At 43.6% G+C, this 18,510-nt stretch overlaps 1 protein-coding gene across 8 annotated transcripts in view; it reads left to right on the top strand.

The window, feature by feature from the left end:
* The window catches only part of MPP2 (MAGUK p55 scaffold protein 2), a 382,718-nt gene that overhangs the window by 113,265 nt on the left and 250,943 nt on the right, over positions 1 to 18,510 (top strand). For 4 of the 8 annotated variants that reach the window (XM_069237839.1, XM_069237836.1, XM_069237837.1 and 1 more), the window contains one exon: positions 15,161 to 15,261. In XM_069237839.1, the coding sequence (XP_069093940.1) occupies positions 15,161 to 15,261 (101 nt within the window). Of the gene's footprint in view, positions 1 to 15,160; positions 15,280 to 18,510 lie in introns of all 8 variants that reach the window. The other 4 variants (XM_069237838.1, XM_069237834.1, XM_069237835.1 and 1 more) reach the window with 1 other exon arrangement.

The raw sequence follows: 18,510 nt of genomic DNA, 5'->3' as shown, positions 1-18,510 counted from the left end.
AGCTTGCCATGAAACAGGCCGCCGCAAACTGTTAAAAAGCCGGCCCACACACTGTAGAGTCAGACCAGCCCATTGGGTGCTGCCTGATTCCCTATGGCTGTGGCCACCTCCCTTTCCTCCTAATTCAAGTACGAAAAGGGATGGGTTTCCATGAATACCGATTTTCTTTGTTTTGTTGAGAATGAACATTTCACATTGCAGCCACTTCAGATGGTTGTTCATTCTACATGAGTAGCACTAGAACGTGATGCTTCGTGACATCGCCCGAGGTGTGGCACTCAACTTGTGCTATGAACACTTTGCTATCATATCTCCTGTCTTACGTAAAAGGAGGACAAATCCTCATCTATGTGTGTCATGCTTCATTATTGGATCCGCTCCTATAAGGCCATTGGCTGCAAGGCTGCAGTTTTATCTTTGGCAGTATCTTCTTGGTAAAGGCAAAGAAATTCTCTAGTGTTGTCCAAAGGGGTCCCTACTCTACTGGCTTCATGCCTTGCGTTGCTGATGTAGCGGCCTGTAGTAAAGGTGGCCTGTTGTTGGCTATACTGTGAATGTCAGACATAGGGGGTCATTCTAACTCTGGCGGGCGGCGGAGGCCGCCCGCCAGAGTTCCCCCGACAGAACACAGCTCCGCGGTCTGAAGACCGCCGCGGTGATTCTGTGTTTCCCGCTGGGCTGGCGGGCGACCGCCAGAAGGCCGCCAGCCCAGCGGGAAACCCCTTCCCACGAGGAAGCCGGCTCCGAATGGAGCCGGCGGAGTGGGAAGGTGCGACGGGTGCAGTTGCACCCGTCGCGAATTTCAGTGTCTGCTGAGCAGACACTGAAATTCTTTGTGGGGCCCTCTTACGGGGGCCCCTGCAGTGCCCATGCCATGGCGGATTCCCATGGGCAGCGGAAAGTCGGCGGTACACCGCCGACTTTCCGTTTCTGGCCGCGGCTGTACCGCCGCGGTCAGAATGCCCGGCGGAGCACCGCCAACAGGCTACCGCCGACCCCGGCCCCGGCGGTCCTTGACCGCCGGGGTCGGAATGACCCCCATAGTCTCGGCCATATGAAGTACAAATTGCCCAAGAATGAGGAACATCGTTTCCCATATGTCTTCTTTATGGCAAAGTTAAACATATATATATTATCAAAGTCAGAAGGTCTGAAATATGGCGTCACCTAAATATTGGGGCCATATGCATTCAATGAACATGTTGATTTTAAAAATGCATAATCGTAATAGAACAGTACACGTACTTTTAAGCCAGAAGGTGTACTTAGAGCCAATATAGAGACGCTTTTTAATTTGAATGCACATAATATGAAAATCTGATTCTGTTGATGTAAAGAAAGGTACTCATGTTTTGATAACTTGAAGGCATAATTTAATCACAAAGTTATGGCTGAAATGAAAAAATGGATAAAGAATCGAAATAAACTTGTAGTAGCAGCAAAGTAAAATATGGGACCACACCTGTAGTGTCGAAGTGCACAAGAGAGCCAGTTGCTGAAGTGGGCTGGGCCATATCCCCATGCTGTATGCTGTGGTGTGAATGACAGTTGAAGAGACAAGTGGAAGAAGAGGGCTGACCTAAAGCTCCTCTACGTATGTTTATATGCATGTCTTTTTATTCATGATTGTTTTTATGGGGAGCGCAAAGCGCTCCGTCCCATGCTGTAATCTCTCTTTGGGCTTCTAACCACACCCAAGTCACTTTCATTGGTTCCTTGGCTTGCCTTTTAAAATCCACTTGCTTTCATTTATTTATGAAAGGCATGCATACGTCATGCCTTTTACGGTGTTTAGTCCACCTACACAGCACCAGTAAACTACTGAAACCATTCGAGGATCGATGTTTTCAGCATAGTTTCCGAACTACTTTATCTTTTTATTTTCCGCGCGATGGCGCTCGGTTTTCTGTTTTCAATTTCAGCGCAATCACGCTACATTTTACATAGCGCGATTGCGCTATGTGTTTTTTTCTTGTTTGTTTTATGAGCTTAAGCTTTTTACACCGCAACATCCTCACACCGTTTAAGTTTTAATTGTGTAAGGGTTGCATCCATCTCGCTGGGACCGCGAGCACCCCCGCCAGCCATATATATTTTGAGGCACATTGACTGTGTTAAGAGGGACGGTCATTCATGTAAAGACGTTAAGTACAGCTGACTGTTCACCTGTAAAGGGCTGGCACGTTTGTTTCCACAGGAAGCAGTTCTCTGAGGTTCATTTTACGTTCACCATTTTCCAAACGTGACGTGGGCGAGCTTGAGAGTGGCACCATTTATCAACACTCCTTGGAGCACTGTGGACGATGTAGGGGCTCCCTGAACGTTCACTCCAGGAGTTTGAACTTCGAGGTGTTTATGATCGGGAGAGTAATATCATATGTTAGATGTGATCATTAGTGCGGATATGTGCGGTCATGCAGATGGTTGGTGGGGTTAATACACAAGCTGAGTAGATTAGATATTGTTGGGTTCCAATGCAAATGAATTTCAGAGGGTAGAAGACGTAATCTTTGATATGTATTGTATTGTATTGTAATCGTATTTATATAGCGCTTACTACCCCTGACGAGGCGTCGAAGCGCTTTTCGGTGAGTAGCACGCTACTCTGTAACCCAACAAGAATTAGTGATGGATTAGTATCGGTTCATTTTTAGAAATACATGCTGACCACGTGGTTGCACCATCTTGTATCTGATGTTGGACTAGAGACCTCGTCTCACTTTTTGTAAGCAGACATCAACCAAGGGATTCAGGGACTATAAAACTTCACAAGATGTTGTAGAGCATCACTCTTTGCTTTATAAGTTTTAGACGCTCCATGGCACTCACAACGATAGAGTATATTAACATCAAATACTGACAAAACTGATGCCGTAAGACTGGTTACGCCTTAAGTGCTTCTTGACACGACTTCTGTCAATTGCTTAGTGCACCCAGAAGCAGAACAAACTGTAAACACTGCACTGAGCCACTTGCCTAGTGCAGCCAGGCATACCGGCAGTGCAACATTGCTCTAATTGTATGAGGCGCTTCGACAGACTGACAAATAGTAAGTAAATAACGCACAGTTTGTAATGTGAGCAGAGTGCAATAAAACATATAAATACACTGTACGCATCACATGATGTGTATGCAGTGTTTAATTTGTGCTAGTTGTTTCCGGTGCTGAGCACCGGCCCTTATTTCTGAGGGCCGGGGCTTAGTTTTCTGTCTCAAGCATTTACTGTGAGCAAAAGACATGTGGAAAAGACGGAGGAAGAGAAAAACAAAACAAAAAAGTCAGAAAGGGGAAAAGCAGGAAGCTACAAGAGTGAACTGAAGGGGTAGGGATGGATTGAAGAGGCTTGAGGTGGCTTCAGGTTTACGCTGCCTCAGTATTGTGCGCTCGCACTTTTAATTGCAGCAGCCGCGTGTTTAAGAGGAGGGCTTTGAGCACCGGCACCTTTTTATTTACAAATTAAGTACAGTGTGTATGTGCAGTGCAGGCAGGCAGGCACACCCTCTAATACAACAGCTTTTCTATTACATACTTAGTGCAGCCAAACACATCAATGTACAGTAAGCACTTTAGTATTTGTATCAGTAGCAGACACAGAGCACTCGGAACCCACAGATGTACTGTAACCACGGTACAGACACACAGACTGAAAATACTGCCCTATTTCTATCTTTTCATACGCAGACGCATTCATTAGACATTAAATATGGCCCTTCCAGTATCACCCCTTCAGTGAAGCTAAAAGTACAGTTGACCTATAAACACATCAGATGCTTTGTGCAGCTAGAAGGGGGCATGGACTGGGAAAACTACAGTTCTAGTGTTGGCTGCTGAGTGCAAACAGAACAGAGGGACTGTAAACAAGGCCCCATTTGTACCAGGCTGTTAGTGAAGACAGCCAGCCGGATAAGAATGTAAGCAGTGCAGTATTTGTATCTTGTCATCAGTTCAGAGTGAAAGACGTGCTGTAGACACAGCACCTTTTCTAACATGTGTTCGGTGCTAGCAGAACCACAAAAAGGCTGTAAACATTGCAATGTCAATTAATCAATCAATCAAAAAAATTTATAGAGCGCCCTACTCACCCGTGAGGGTCTCAAGGCGCTTGTGGGGGATGAGGGAGGGGTTACTGTTCGAAGAACCATGTCTTGAGGTTTTTTCTGAAGAGTAGGAGGTCTTTGGTATTACGGAGGTTGGTGGGGAGGGAGTTCCAGGTTGTGGGGGCGAGGTAAGAGAAGGCCCTGCCTCCTGTGGTGATTCGTTGGATGTGGGGGACTGTAGCTAGTGCGAGGTCGGCTGATCGGAGGTTGCGGGTGGGAGTGTGGAAGTTCACTATTTCGTTGAGGTAGGTCGGGCCGGTGTTGTGGAGGGATTTGTGTGCGTGGATGAGGATCTTCAAAGTGATTCTCTTGTCTATGGGGAGCCAGTGAAGGGATTTGAGGTGTGGTGAGATTCGTTCATGGCGGGGGAGGCCAAGGATGAGGCGTGCGGCTGTGTTCTGGATTCTCTGGAGTTCTCTGTGTGTATTGTGTGCTTGGGGTAGGCACAACAGACATATAATTACCTCTGCACAATTTCCATTACGTGCATTGTGTAGCCAGACATATGTGGGCTGTAAGTACTGCACCATTTTTAATATAATTTAGTTGGCACCCGTCAGGCTCACGTGGAAACAGTTAATTCACCACTATTTGGCGCACATGCTTAAAGCTGGTCTAATGTGCAAATAACAAAGAAATGGGTACTTGCAAAATATTCTTGTTTTTCACCGTTTGCATGTTTATTTTTTTTCTTCTCTGGTTTTTAGGTCTGGCTTGACAGCGCATCCAGATATATTGTTACTTATACTTTAAAATATACATAGAGTGGGATTTGGCTGTTCCAAGAGGAGTCTCGCTCTCTCACCTCATGGTGTTGTATTGCAATGAGAACCTTAATTGTTTAGTTAATAAAAACCATTACAATAAATACGATCCGGTATGAAAAAAACAGTGTTCTAATAAAATCAATAAGAGATTGTTGTGCAGAGAAAGCATGTGCAGGTTACATATCAATAAGCAGACAATGCATTATCAAGTAAAATGACTAACAAGTGCAACCAAAAACAAGAAAATTAGCTGGCAATACTGGCTAGTATAATTGATTTGAACCGGTACAGTAAACTGCTGCTGCTTGGGGCAAACAGTCCGTTACAAAGTAAAGCGACTAACACGTCCACATAAGACCTTACCATATTTTTAGGCAACCAGTACCAAGAAGATTTGCTGGCAGTGCTGGCTATTAAAATTGATTTGAGCTCTATGTAGGGTCCGGGGCTGTAAACTACCACAGCTTGGGGCAGACAGTGGATTCTCAAGTAAAACAAATCACGTGGCATGAGAATGAAGACAGGTGCAAGGTGCATTAGTAGATAGAACTGGGTGTTATGATTGGTTTCAATCTTCTGCACAGCCAGGCACAACTGACAAGGACAGCCATTGCTAAAAACGTTAACACATTTTGCACATCCTGCCAGAGCCCAAGGGGCAGAAGGGAGAAACAAATGGCTGAGGCATCCAAATATGAACGCGCCTCAAGTGCCCGAGCAGCAGGTTTAATGAGTTGTCTCCTCTGCTGATCTAGAGAGAGGCAACAGCATAAGAGGTGTAGCCAGGATTCATTTGTATAGGAACAAAACCAGCAGGAACTTTTGCGACTGAAATTTACCTAAGAAGGTTTAAAAGCATGAATGGGCAACGCTAGCAACCGCATGGTATTGGCTTTTCAGTCTACGATTCCTCCTTCCAGGAAGTGTTTCCATTGTAATGTATGAGAGACTTATTTCCTTCAGAAAAGTATAATCAGTAGGCTTTTGCCACATTCATTTCTTTATCTCATTTCTGCACTCCGAATCGAGGCAGTCCTTTTTTGCTACTTGTTTCACACCAATGGCAAAGCTAATAGTGGAATCTGAAAGCAAGGGCATTCGTGCATGTCAACAGCATTTGCAAATGTCTGTGCTTACATGCCTGTGTTTAAAGCCAGATCTGTTGACATTGCCAATGCTTGCCTAATTAGCTTTCCTTCTTTACTGACTGCATTTCATACACGAGAGACTCACAGCCTAGCATTATCTTTCTGCAGCCGCACTACAATTATGCAATTTTATCATGTGCTTATTGAGAAAAGAAAAAAGTGATGGCTGAAACGCCTGTACAAGTCTCAGTCACCGGTGATTATTCTTGGACACATTCCACTTACTACAGTGATCAACCATATGCAAATCACCCTTGACCCTACAGCCTGAATTACTATGCCATGTTACTATTCACGGATGATACCATCCTTATCTCAAAAACTCCAAAGGGCCTGCAAGCCATTCTGGATCGCCTTTTACTGTTCTGTGCAGTTCGTGGCTTCGAATTGAACACAAGTAAGACCAAATACATGGTGTTTAACCCTTATAAATCAGCTCAAACAAGAAGAATTAGTGCCCAAAATACTTTACTTGAGCTACTTTCTAATTTTATCGATTTGGAGGTGACTTTATCTCATAATTATAGTTGGAAGGCTGAGATAACCAGAAGTGCGTTGAAATTACAGTAGGAGATGGGGGTAATCTTAAGGATGGCGAAAAAGTTAAAATCAACAAGCATTACTCCAGCTTTAAAGCTATACAGGGTCAATGCGAAAAAGATAGCTGTCCATGGTGCTGAGCGTGGGGCATTCTGCTGTAAATGAGATATCTATGGTTGACAACAAGTTTATTAAATTTGTAAGCAATCTCCCACTTAGTACCCCGACTCTTCCTTTGATGCGAGCTATGGGCCTGTACTCGATTTCTTTCACCATCAAGCTGAGACCCCTGTTATTCTGGCATAGATTATGGATAACACCAGAGCTGGAGCCATTTAGATCTCCTCTTAAAGAAGTTTTAAGCACCACTGGACATCTAAAGATCCCATGGTTGATCTATGTCAAGAAAATGTTTAAACTTCTTGTCCTTGATAGTCTCTGGGACAATCCAGATGATTCTTATCTGATACTGAGACAGTCGATTAAGGACCGGTGCAGGGACTATCTTTGGGGCGTAACAATTAAGAACTGTAAACCAGGGAGCCTATCAGATTCTTTTTTAGATCATAAGATTGTCCCAGCTTCTGAACCTGTACTAAATGTCATTCAGGGCTCTCTTCCTAGGCAGTTATACCAGAAGTTCAGGTATGGGACCTTTCCAACTCTAGAGTTTATATCAGGATGGGGGAAAAATAGAATGGCCGGTGCTATCTGTCCATCTTGTGGCTGTGCTTCTTAAACAATTGTACATCATTCTTTTAATGTGGCATATAGGCTTTCAAGGAAGACGTAGATCACTCCACTGTGTAAACTTCTAGGTATAAGGACTCTTGGGTCAGCCCTTAGGATATGGAAAGTAGATACATGTGAGTTGATTGTTGTTAGTCTGGCCAAATTCTTGCATGCAGCTTGGATTATCCGCAAAGCGCAGGAAGATTGTCATGTGATTTACACATAGCTCAACAACAGTCGGTGATATCCTAGATGTGGACCACAAGGCTTTTGAAATTATTTCTGATATTTAATTTTTTGGGGGATTTTATTATTTATGGGATTTTAGCTTGAATTTAATGTGATGATGAATTAGCATGGGTGCTGCTATTTTATAATCAAGACATTTTTAATATGGAGTGCCCCTTGTAGATTATCAAGGTTAGTCCTTTTTATGGGCGAGCGCAAAGTGCTCCGTTCCATGCTGTATTCTCTCTTTGGGCTTCTAACCACACCCATGTCTCGTCAGTCACTTTCATTGGTTCGTGGGCTTGTCTTTTAAAACTCGCTTGCTTCCATTTGTGAAAGGCATGCATACGTCATGCCTTTTCCGTTGTTTAGCCCACCTACACAGCACCGGTAAACTACTGAAACCATTCGAGGCTTGATGTTTTCAGCATGGTTTCCGGACTACTTTATCTTTTTATTTTCCACACAGCGCGATCACTCTGGGGTTTACATAGCGCAGTCGCGCTCAGTTTTTCCGTTTTCAATTTCAGCGGGATCGCGCTGCAGTTTACATAGCACGATCGCGCTGTGTTTTTTTCCTTGTAATTTGTGTGGCAAGAAAAGTCCGGTTAGGAGTTTACAACGCTAATAGCTCTAACTCGAGCAAATGCGAGACTCGTTGCATTGAAAATGCTTGTTATTATATAAGACTGGCTAGATCTTAGAAACATTTGATGTAAATATTTGCACACCTTATTATCTTCAAGTGATGTATCAACATGTTTTTTGTGCTCTGTTATAGCTTCATGGTTCAGGTACCTTATGGGGGGTAAAATCAGGTAAATGTGTTCTTTTCAGGGGCCTTACCAATAGTTTGCAACCTGTTACAAAGGTGATAGGAGAGCATCCACGGATTGCTTGCTGCATGGTTTCACAAGTTAGTTACTATAACCAACCTTCATAGAATTGGATTTTTTTTGGTGGAGTTTGACAGTGTCTCAAAACCTTCCCGGTCCTTGTATTTTACTGTGGCCTATGAAAGGGTCTCATGGACTCCTGGCAGCAAATCCTACTACTGTCCAACTTTGAGTTGGAGAACCAACAGCTGGAGCCGATGCTTCCAGGGGATCCTGAGAGATGATTGCTTCATTAAAGTGCACCAGCAGGTTGCACCTGAGATTTCTGAGCATCTAACACTTTCAAACAGGCATTTGCAATGCAATAGGTCTCGCATTTACTTGAGTTGGATCTATTGGCATTGTAAATGCATAACTGGACTTTTTTTGCCACATTAATTGGTCAACCCTGTAGCATATTTTGGTACTTTCTGACACATAATTCCAGTGGCCCTGCATATAACTAAAGGGCTTGTAGGCCTACTGAAATATTTTTTTAAACAAGGCCCTTAAAACGCAAACTACCACGAGGTGCAAAACATATTTACTTGGCAGTTGATACAGGCGACATTGCCCACGGAGCAATGAATAAATAATTGTTCTTCAAGAATGCGTGCTTACTGGATAACTGTCCCTTTACTGCAGTCTGAGGAGTCGAACAAAACGCCCATGATTTTTCACATGCTTGAGGAGAGCCACCTCACATAATATTAATGATCCTCATTCAGTCTTGAACTGAATATTAGTTATCAAATATTGACCATTGTACACCATAATCAACTGTAAGCTCTCCTCAGGATTAGTTTTATAATTACACGCACAAACAGCTCAAGTTTCACAGACTCAAATGTGTTTAGTTAATCTAGTCAGGTTTCCGCTTTGTATTCACAGCTTGTATCACGTTATAAAATAAAAATTACAAGCCCCAGAATGCAAAACTGAAACAAAAACTAAATGATCAAATCACGCATCGAATTATGGAGTTGGACAACTCTATGAATACCACTTCAAGGCTTGGTTTCCTGCTTGTAAAATAAAACTACAACTCCCAGAATGAATATGCGTGCTGCAAAGAACCTGCACTAAGCAGATCAAAGTCCATATATTGTAAAAATGTCAAAATAACTCTGCTGATTAATGTTCCTTTTGGAGAGACAACATACTTTTGTCTAGTGGAAGTCTGGACTCATTATAAGGTAGCGCAGAGTGTTAATGTGCGTGCTGCAAAGAACATGTGCTAGGAAAATCACAAAGTGCATATAATGTAAAAATGTCAAAATAACTCTGGCAATTTATGTTCCTTCTGGAGAGAGAACGACTTTTGTCTAGTGGAAGTTTAGAGTCATCATAAGGTAGCGCACAGGGTTAATATGCCTGCTGCAAAGAACTTGTACTGAGCAGATCAGAGTGCACATAATGTAAAAACGGTTCTGCAGATCGGGTTTGTGCTCTAAGTGCTGTGAGCTGCATGGCAGCCAAGAGAACGTACTTTTGTCTAGTGGAAGCTTGGAGTCATTATAAGGTAGCGCACAGAGTCAATGTGCCCGCTATAAAGAGGTGTACTAGGCAAATCACAAAGTGCACTTAATGTAAACATGTTAAAATAACTCTGGTGATTTATGTTCTCTCTTGAGTGAGAACATACTTTTGTCCAGTGGAAGCTTAGAATCATCATAAGGTAGCGCACAGGGTTAATGTGCCTGCTGCAAAGAACGGGTACAAGGCAAGTCACAAAGTGCTTGTAATGTAAAAATGTCAAAATAACTCTGGCGATTTGTGTTCTTTCTGGGAAGAGAACGTAACTTTTTGCTAGTAGAAGCTTGGAATCATCATAAGGTAGCGCACAGGGTTAATTTACCTGCTGTAAAGAACGTGTACTAAGCAGATTAGAGTTAATATATTGTAAAAATGATACCGCCAATCCAGTTTGTGGCCTGAGTGCTGTGAGTGCCATGGCAGCCAAGAGAACGTACTTTTGTCTAGTGGAGTCATCATAAGGTAGCACACAGGGTTAATATGCCTGCTGCAAAGAACGTGTACTAGACAAATGCATGTAATCTAAAAATATCAAAATAAATCTGTTCTTTCTTGAGAGAGAATGTGCATTTGTCTAGTGGAAGCTTGGAGTCATCATAAAGTAGCGCACAGGGCTAATATGCCTGCTGCAAAGAGCATGTACGAAGCTCATCAGAGTGCATATAATGTAAAAATGATAAAGCTGATCGAGTCCGTGCTCTGTGCGCTGTGAGTGCCATGGCAGCCAAGAGAACGTACTTTTGTCTAGTGGAAGCTTGGAGTCATCATAAGGTAGTGCAGATGATTAATGGTCCTGCTGCAAAGAACCTGTAGTAGGCACATTACAAAGTGCATGTAATTTAAAAATGTCTAAATAACTCTGGCGAGTTATGTTCTTTATGGAGAGAGAGCAAACTTTTGTCTAGTGGAAGCTTGGAGCCATCATAAGGTAGCGCACAGGGTTAATATGCCTGCTGCAAAAGCATGTAGCAAGCAGATCAGAGTGCATATAATGTAAAAACGATACCGCCAATCAAATTCGCACTGTGAGCACCATGGGAGCCAAGAGAACCTATTTTTGTGTAGTGGAAGCTTGGATTCATCATAAGGGAGCACACAGGGTTACTTTGCATGCTGCAAAGAATGTGTACTAAACCGATCAGAGTGCTTATAATGTAAAACCTATACAGCCAATCGAGTTTGTGCTGTGAGCGCCATGGCAGCCAAGAGAACATACTTTTACCTAGTGGACACTTAGAGTGATCATAAAGTAGCGCACATGGTTAATGTGCCTGCTGCAAAGAACATGTAGTAGGTAAATCACAAAGTGCATGTGATGCAAAAATGTCAAAATAACTCTGGTGATTTATGTTTGTTCTAGAGAGAGTAGTACTTTTGTCTAGTGGAAGCTTGGAGTCATCATAAGGTAGTGCAGAGTGTTAAGATTCCTGCTGCAGAGAATGTGTACTAAGCAGATCAGAGGGCATATAATGTAAGAACGATACTGCCAATCGAGTTTGCGCTGTGAGCGCCATGGCAGCCAAGGTAACTTACTTTTGTCTAGTGGAAGCTTGGAGTCATGGTAAGGTAGCGCACAGGGTTAATATGCCTGCTGCAAAGAATGTGTAGTAAGTACATCAGAGTGCTTAAATTGTAAAAACCATACAGCTGAAAAAAGTAGCTCACCCACGCTGAAGTATATCGGCAATCAGCCCATTATCCCTGTAACAGGGTTGTTGTCCAAAAGCCCACAATACTTACAACAGGTCAACACGCGTGGTCTCTCGTCCTAAAAAGCCAGAGCTTCTTCTCCCCCTCTGAAAACCGAGAAGCCCCAAGGAGCCATTTTTAGTGCACAGTCCCCAGACTGACCCTTTTTAATGCACCTTAAAAAAATGAAACTCATGATTTATGCAGCTAAGCTCTTAATTTGCGAGAGCTTTCTTCATGCTGTCTGTTAAGCTTGGGTTAGCATTACACTTCCCAAAAGAGCTTCTTGAATTATTCTAATGCACAACTTCCCTCTGGGCTTTTCAACTGCAAGACACAAGCAAGTGTGCTTCCTAACACATACCTAATTTTTTCACATCCTGTAACTACAGGAGACTTCCAAAGATTCAGAATTCCTGGCAAAATAAGCCAAGTGGTGACAAATCAATGCCTTTTACACACACATAAACATGCATGGACACACACACAACCCAACTTACTGAAATATACGGAGACCGGTCATTGAAGGAACTGGAGTGTGTATTTACTATTGTAACATAACAGTAGTATATCTAGCAGAGTTTTGCCATTGTTAGCTAGGCTGGGTGGGTTGGCCCTCCACAGCACCGGGTGCACTGCCATGAGTGTCCCAGGGCACCTCCACTTGACCTTGGGACATCTGAGTTCTCCCTTGCAGTGCTTTTCATGGAGGTCTGACAGGCAACAAGACACAGTAGTAAGCCAAGACTGAGATCTCATGGATAAGCAAAGGTCTCCCAGTAGCCCAACGGTCAATGAGGAGGCTGTTCACTTAGTGCTGAATTACACAGAGCTCTGGCCATCAGCCAAACAGGGTCTCTCTCTTGTGCAGGGCATCAGAGCCCCAAGATGGTGGCAGGTTTTGAGTGATGCTGGTTGCGTCTTTATAGGGAGGTCCTGCTATCCGGTCGTGTGACTGCACTGTGGCATCAACAGAGACTCGAGAAGGTTGGGTGATGGCATTTGGGAATCTCGCTGGTGACTTCCTATTAAGTCACCATGGACTGGGGTGTTCCCCTCTAAGCCAGAGATGCTATTCTTGATGAGCTACTTGCCTGTAGGGCTTTAGGGTACTTCTCAAAGGGACTGTTAATCAGCCCATTGGCCTAACAAGTCATACTAACGAGAGTCCTGAAGGTGGCCCTTTCACCGCAGTTGTCCATCCTTGGGGGGATATGCATTTTGTAATTAACCTCACGCAAAGGGTACAGGTCATTACAGGGGGGTAAATAGATGCTTGGCAGCTGAGCTGCTATCCAGGCAGTAAATAGGACGTGTTTTTCAAGCCTTTTTGACAGTAGGAAATTAAATTCAAATGTGGCGAACAGTGCAAAATGCACTTCTTTGTAATCATTCACGTCTACAACATAATTTAGAAAACATTTCAAATATAATCATTAGTCTCATATCCATCCCCATTTAACCAGAATAAATAAAGCATACTGGTCATTATTCGCTGCAGCCTGTTTAATGTATGAGTTTATATTGGGTTTAGACATTCCTAGACAGTGAGGCTGTAGCCTTGCATTGCTACAGCGCTTTACAATCATGTTGTCGTCACTGCACAAGGTGTGAGATGAATGTAAACGAATAATATTGCTTTTACAATCACCCAGTGAGTATTTGACTTTTGAGCTATCCACTATAACCTAGAGTGATTGTGGTACCCTGGATCACTGTAGCTCATGGATGTCTCTTTAGGTGCACAAGGTGAGTTCATGGGTTCAGCTATGACGGTGACAAATCTCGTGAGACACAGCATTTTATGCTACTACGTGACACACATGCAGTGGGGTCTGCTGCAATGTAACATATGGATTTGCATATATGTGTATGTATTTAAGTGGCATCCAACGAGCTGAGAGCAACAGAGCATATTACTTTGAGGCACAAGGAAGCAAACCTGGAAGGGGAATCTATTCCGAAGAATGCACCTAACCGGGGAGACAGAACTCTCAGGGATGGGGGTGATGGTGCCTCCCATTGTTTGATTGCAAATTCCTTGAAGAGATGTGTCTTTAGGTCTTTCATGAAGTGCAGGAGTGATGGGGCAATTCCGAACTCTGGGGGTGCAGTGCATTCCCAAACAATGGGTGTGGTGACTGAGAAGGATTTTTTTACATCTTTGCTTTTTCACAGTTCTTCTTTTCCAGTTTGGCTATACCATGGATTCTTGTAATTCCTTGACACTTTGAGATGTTTCTGCTAGCTGGTGTGATACTGTGAAGAACATAGAGCTTTGGATGGAAACCTGTGATGCTCTTTCCAGATTCTGCAATTAATGGTTACATTTCTTGAGTCTCTTAATGCGATGGGCATATGAGGGTAGACTGTTTTTTTTATTGGTATAGCTTTTCATCTGGAACTCCCATCAGCAGGGGACTGCTCTTGGTAAGATTAGAGAGAGCCAAGACTTACATGGAGGCGTGGCTTTGAAATTTGTTTGACCTCGAAAATGAGAAGTAGTTGGTACCTTTCTGCCTGTTTCTTTTCCCGATATGAGTTTAAACGTTAGGCCTATGCCAGTGATGACAGTAAGGGATTTTGGGGTTCTCCTGATCTGAGCGAAGAAGTCATCCATTTGCATGTTATTGAGCCAGTTTTGGACTTCTGCTTGCATACTGACATTGACGATGAGGACACATTTGATCGTGAAAGACTTAACATTAGATAGGACCTAATATCCATGCTTGGAAGATGTTTGTGTGATTTCAGAGACAGGAACTGCATATGTGTTTGTTGAGACTTTGATATACATTTGAGCATCCTCAGCATGCTAGGCATTTGAAAAGCATAGTACGTGAGGAGCAGTGATCAACATATCGAAAGAAGATGACGTAGTAGAGGCTAGATCCCTGAAGGAAGCTGCATGCCACTGGCAAAACCATGCAGCCAGGTGTGGTAACCTTTATGTTTTGATCTGACAGGCACAAGCACACACACCTCTCTCTCAAACATGAATGTACACGCACCAACCATGTGAGAATGCATCAGCCATGCTGATTTGTAATGTAGATCAGTGGTTCCCAACCTGTGGTCCGGGGACCCCTGGGGGTCCACGAAGCCTCCTCAGGGGTTCCACGGCTGCTTAGAAAATTAAATAATATTAACAGATTAGGCACCTAGCTTTCAGTAATGAATCAGTAAGGGGTCCCCGGATTCCAATAATGATTCAGTGGGGGTCCCCGGGTTCCATAATGATAAAGTGGGGGTCCACAGAAGTCAAAAAGGTTGGGAATCACTGATGTAGATGGTATAGCGTGATGTACTGACACAAACTGCAATTTCCTATGTATACTTTCTTTAAGTTTCATCTGTTTTTCATTTTTTCTCACTTCAGGCTCATGTTCATTCTTTTCCATCATCTCATTTTCTTTCTCCTCTTCTCAAATTCTCTGTTCTTTTATGGAGGACTTTTCAATTTCTTCTTTTCCTCATCTGCTCATCTTTGCTGACTTGCATTCTCCTTCTGACCTTTCCTCTTCTCTCTCTCCCGCTGTCTCTGCAGCAATGCAGCAGGTCCTGGATAACCTCGGGGATCTTCCGAACTCGACCGGAGCTGCAGACCTGGACCTCATCTTCCTGAGAGGGATCATGGAGAGTCCTATTGTAAGATCGCTGGCTAAGGTACCATTGCAGGGGGTGGCTGGCAACAATTAAGCATACATGCCAAGGGTTACATCCATCTCTTCATCTCTGCCCCACATTAACCTCTGTCTGGGCGGGTTTGCCCTCATGACTGCAGAAAGCACAACAATGTGTTTCTGCCACTAGAGTCTTCATGCAATGCTTAGACTTGAGGATTTTCTAGTTGAGGGGGCATGTCAAGCATGGGAATCAACCATTACCACGCAGCTGTAACCACACGTAGCCTTAACCACGCATGTATTACAACGCATACACCTTTACCACGCATAGCCTTAACCACACATTTTTCACGCATATGCCTTTACCACACATGCCTTCACAACAAATTGCGAACATCAAGCATAGGTCATTTGAGGGCTGGATGTGTGCCAGCCTCCATGACAACCCCTAACAAGGTAAATGCATTCCAAATAATTTCATTCAATGGACATGTATCTTAGAGGGATATCCTGAAAAACTGACATGGCATCATATATTATGCAAGAACATCAGTTTCCAGAATAATCACTAGCCAGGTAAATACATTCTAATTAATTTCACTCAATGGACGTTTAGTTTAAAGAGATATCTTGAAAAACTGGCATGGCATGATATGATTTCAGAATATCGGGCTCCATGGCAAAAGTACCATCTATAAATAGCTGGGAGACCTACTGCCAGAAATCATATAAAGTACAATCCCAGGAAGATTGCACTTGAGGGAATTATCAGCTAAGGAAAAATCATTAAGCTGAAACTTCTATTTTTAGAACCCAGCGCCAAATGAGCTATATGAGCAAGTAAAGAATGCTTTGCAGTAGGCACCATTTGACTTGAAAAGTTGTTTTCAGTCAGAATTAGTAACAAAATGCACTCCGTATTCTACTAGTTTGAAGTATTATCTATGAAGTTACAATTGAATGACTATTTTGGATTGGATGATGATTTTGGATGATCTTGCAATTATGTTTCAATTTATACTTCTTTTTAACTTTTACTAATCCTCAATGTCATCCAGTCAGCAGTTAACAGTCAACACTTAACTGATGCATTGTTCTTCATGATACAGAACATTATTTGTTGACCACCTCTTTCTTTTTCATTGATTGTCTTAATCATATGACTATCTTAATCATCTGCTACCAGGATAACTCCGTGGTGTTGTGATTAGCATAATCATCTTTTATTTTAGACTTTTTTAAAATTGTTATTTCCTTCACCTGTAGTATGTCTTAATGAGATCATTATACCATCTTCTATTCACCGTCTTTAACTCTGCATACTGATGAATTCAATATTATCTGGTATAATGGTTAGCGCATGAGCAAAGTTTATAAACATTCACTGTCTCACAAAAGTGTTGCACAACTGCAGTAGAGGGATATGAGTAGGAATCATATTACTGGCGTTGTCTGCTGTCAATTAATTCAGAAAATATCAATCAACAACTGGTGCTTCATTGCATCATTTCATCAATTCCATTCTTAAAAACAGTAGGTCTCGCATTTACTTAAGTTGGAGATATTGGCATTGTAAAAGCATAATGGGACTTTGTAGGAAGTTGGCTCTGTATGTGCTATTTCAAAGTAAGGAATAGCATGCACAGAGTCCAAGGGTTCCCCTTAGAGGTAAAATAGTGGTAAAAATAGATAATACTAATGCTCTATTTTGTGGTAGTGTGGTCGAGCAGTAGGCTTATCCAAGGAGTAGTGTTAAGCATTTGTTGTACATACACATAGACAATAAATGAGGTACACACACTCAGAGACAAATCCAGCCAATAGGTTTTTGTATAGAAAAATATCTTTTCTTAGTTTATTTTAAGAACCACAGGTTCAAATTTAACATGTAATATCTTGTTTGAAAGGTATTGCAGGTAAGTACATTAGGAACTTTGAATCATTTCAATTGCATGTATACTTTTCAAGTTATTGACAAATAGCTATTTCAAAAGTGGACACAGTGCAATTTTCACAGTTCCTGGGGGAGGTAAGTTTTTGTTAGTTTTACCAGGTAAGTAAGACACTTACAGGGTTCAGTTCTTGGTCCAAGGTAGCCCACCGTTGGGGGTTCAGAGCAACCCCAAAGTCACCACACCAGCAGCTCAGGGCCGGTCAGGTGCAGAGTTCAAAGTGGTGCCCAAAACGCATAGGCTAGAATGGAGAGAAGGGGGTGCCCCGGTTCCGGTCTGCTTGCAGGTAAGTACCCACGTCTTCGGAGGGCAGACCAGGGGGGTTTTGTAGGGCACCGGGGGGGACACAAGCCCACACAGAAATTTCACCCTCAGCAGCGCGGGGGCGGCCGGGTGCAGTGTAGAAACAAGCGTCGGGTTCGCAATGTTAGTCTATGAGGGATCTCGGGATCTCTTCAGCACTGCAGGCAGGCAAGGGGGGGGTTCCTCGGGGAAACCTCCACTTGGGCAAGGGAGAGGGACTCCTGGGGGTCACTTCTCCAGTGAAAGTCCGGTCCTTCAGGTCCTGGGGGCTGCGGGTGCAGGGTCTCTCCCAGGCGTCGGGACTTAGGATTCAAAGAGTCGCGGTCAGGGGAAGCCTCGGGATTCCCTCTGCAGGCGGCGCTGTGGGGGCTCAGGGGGGACAGGTTTTGGTACTCACAGTCTTAGAGTAGTCCTGGGGTCCCTCCTGAGGTGTTGGATCTCCACCAGCCGAGTCGGGGTCTCCGGGTGCAGTGTTGCAAGTCTCACGCTTCTTGCGGGGAGCTTGCAGGGTTCTTTCAAGGCTGCTGGAAACAAAGTTGCAGCCTTTCTTGGAGCAGGTCCGCTGTCCTCGGGAGTTTCTTGTCTTTTCGAAGCAGGGGCAGTCCTCAGAGGATGTCGAGGTCGCTGGTCCCTTTGGAAGGCGTCGCTGGAGCAGGATCTTTGGAAGGCAGGAGACAGGCCGGTGAGTTTCTGGAGCCAAGGCAGTAGTCGTCTTCTGGTCTTCCTCTGCAGGGGTTTTCAGCTAGGCAGTCCTTCTTCTTGTAGTTGCAGGAATCTAATTTTCTAGGGTTCAGGGTAGCCCTTAAATACTAAATTTAAGGGCGTGTTTAGGTCTGGGGGGTTAGTAGCCAATGGCTACTAGCCCTGAGGGTGGGTACACCCTCTTTGTGCCCCCTCCCATCTGCAAGATGGAGGATTTCTAAAAGTTAGAGTCACCTCAGCTCAGGACACCTTAGGGGCTGTCCTGACTGGCCAGTGACTCCTCCTTGTTGCTCTCTTTGTTCCCTCCAGCCTTG

The sequence above is a fragment of the Pleurodeles waltl genome, chromosome 6, assembly GCF_031143425.1.
Source record: "Pleurodeles waltl isolate 20211129_DDA chromosome 6, aPleWal1.hap1.20221129, whole genome shotgun sequence".
NCBI classification, from domain to species: Eukaryota; Metazoa; Chordata; class Amphibia; order Caudata; family Salamandridae; genus Pleurodeles; species Pleurodeles waltl.
This window is presented reverse-complemented; position numbering and strand designations above follow the sequence as displayed.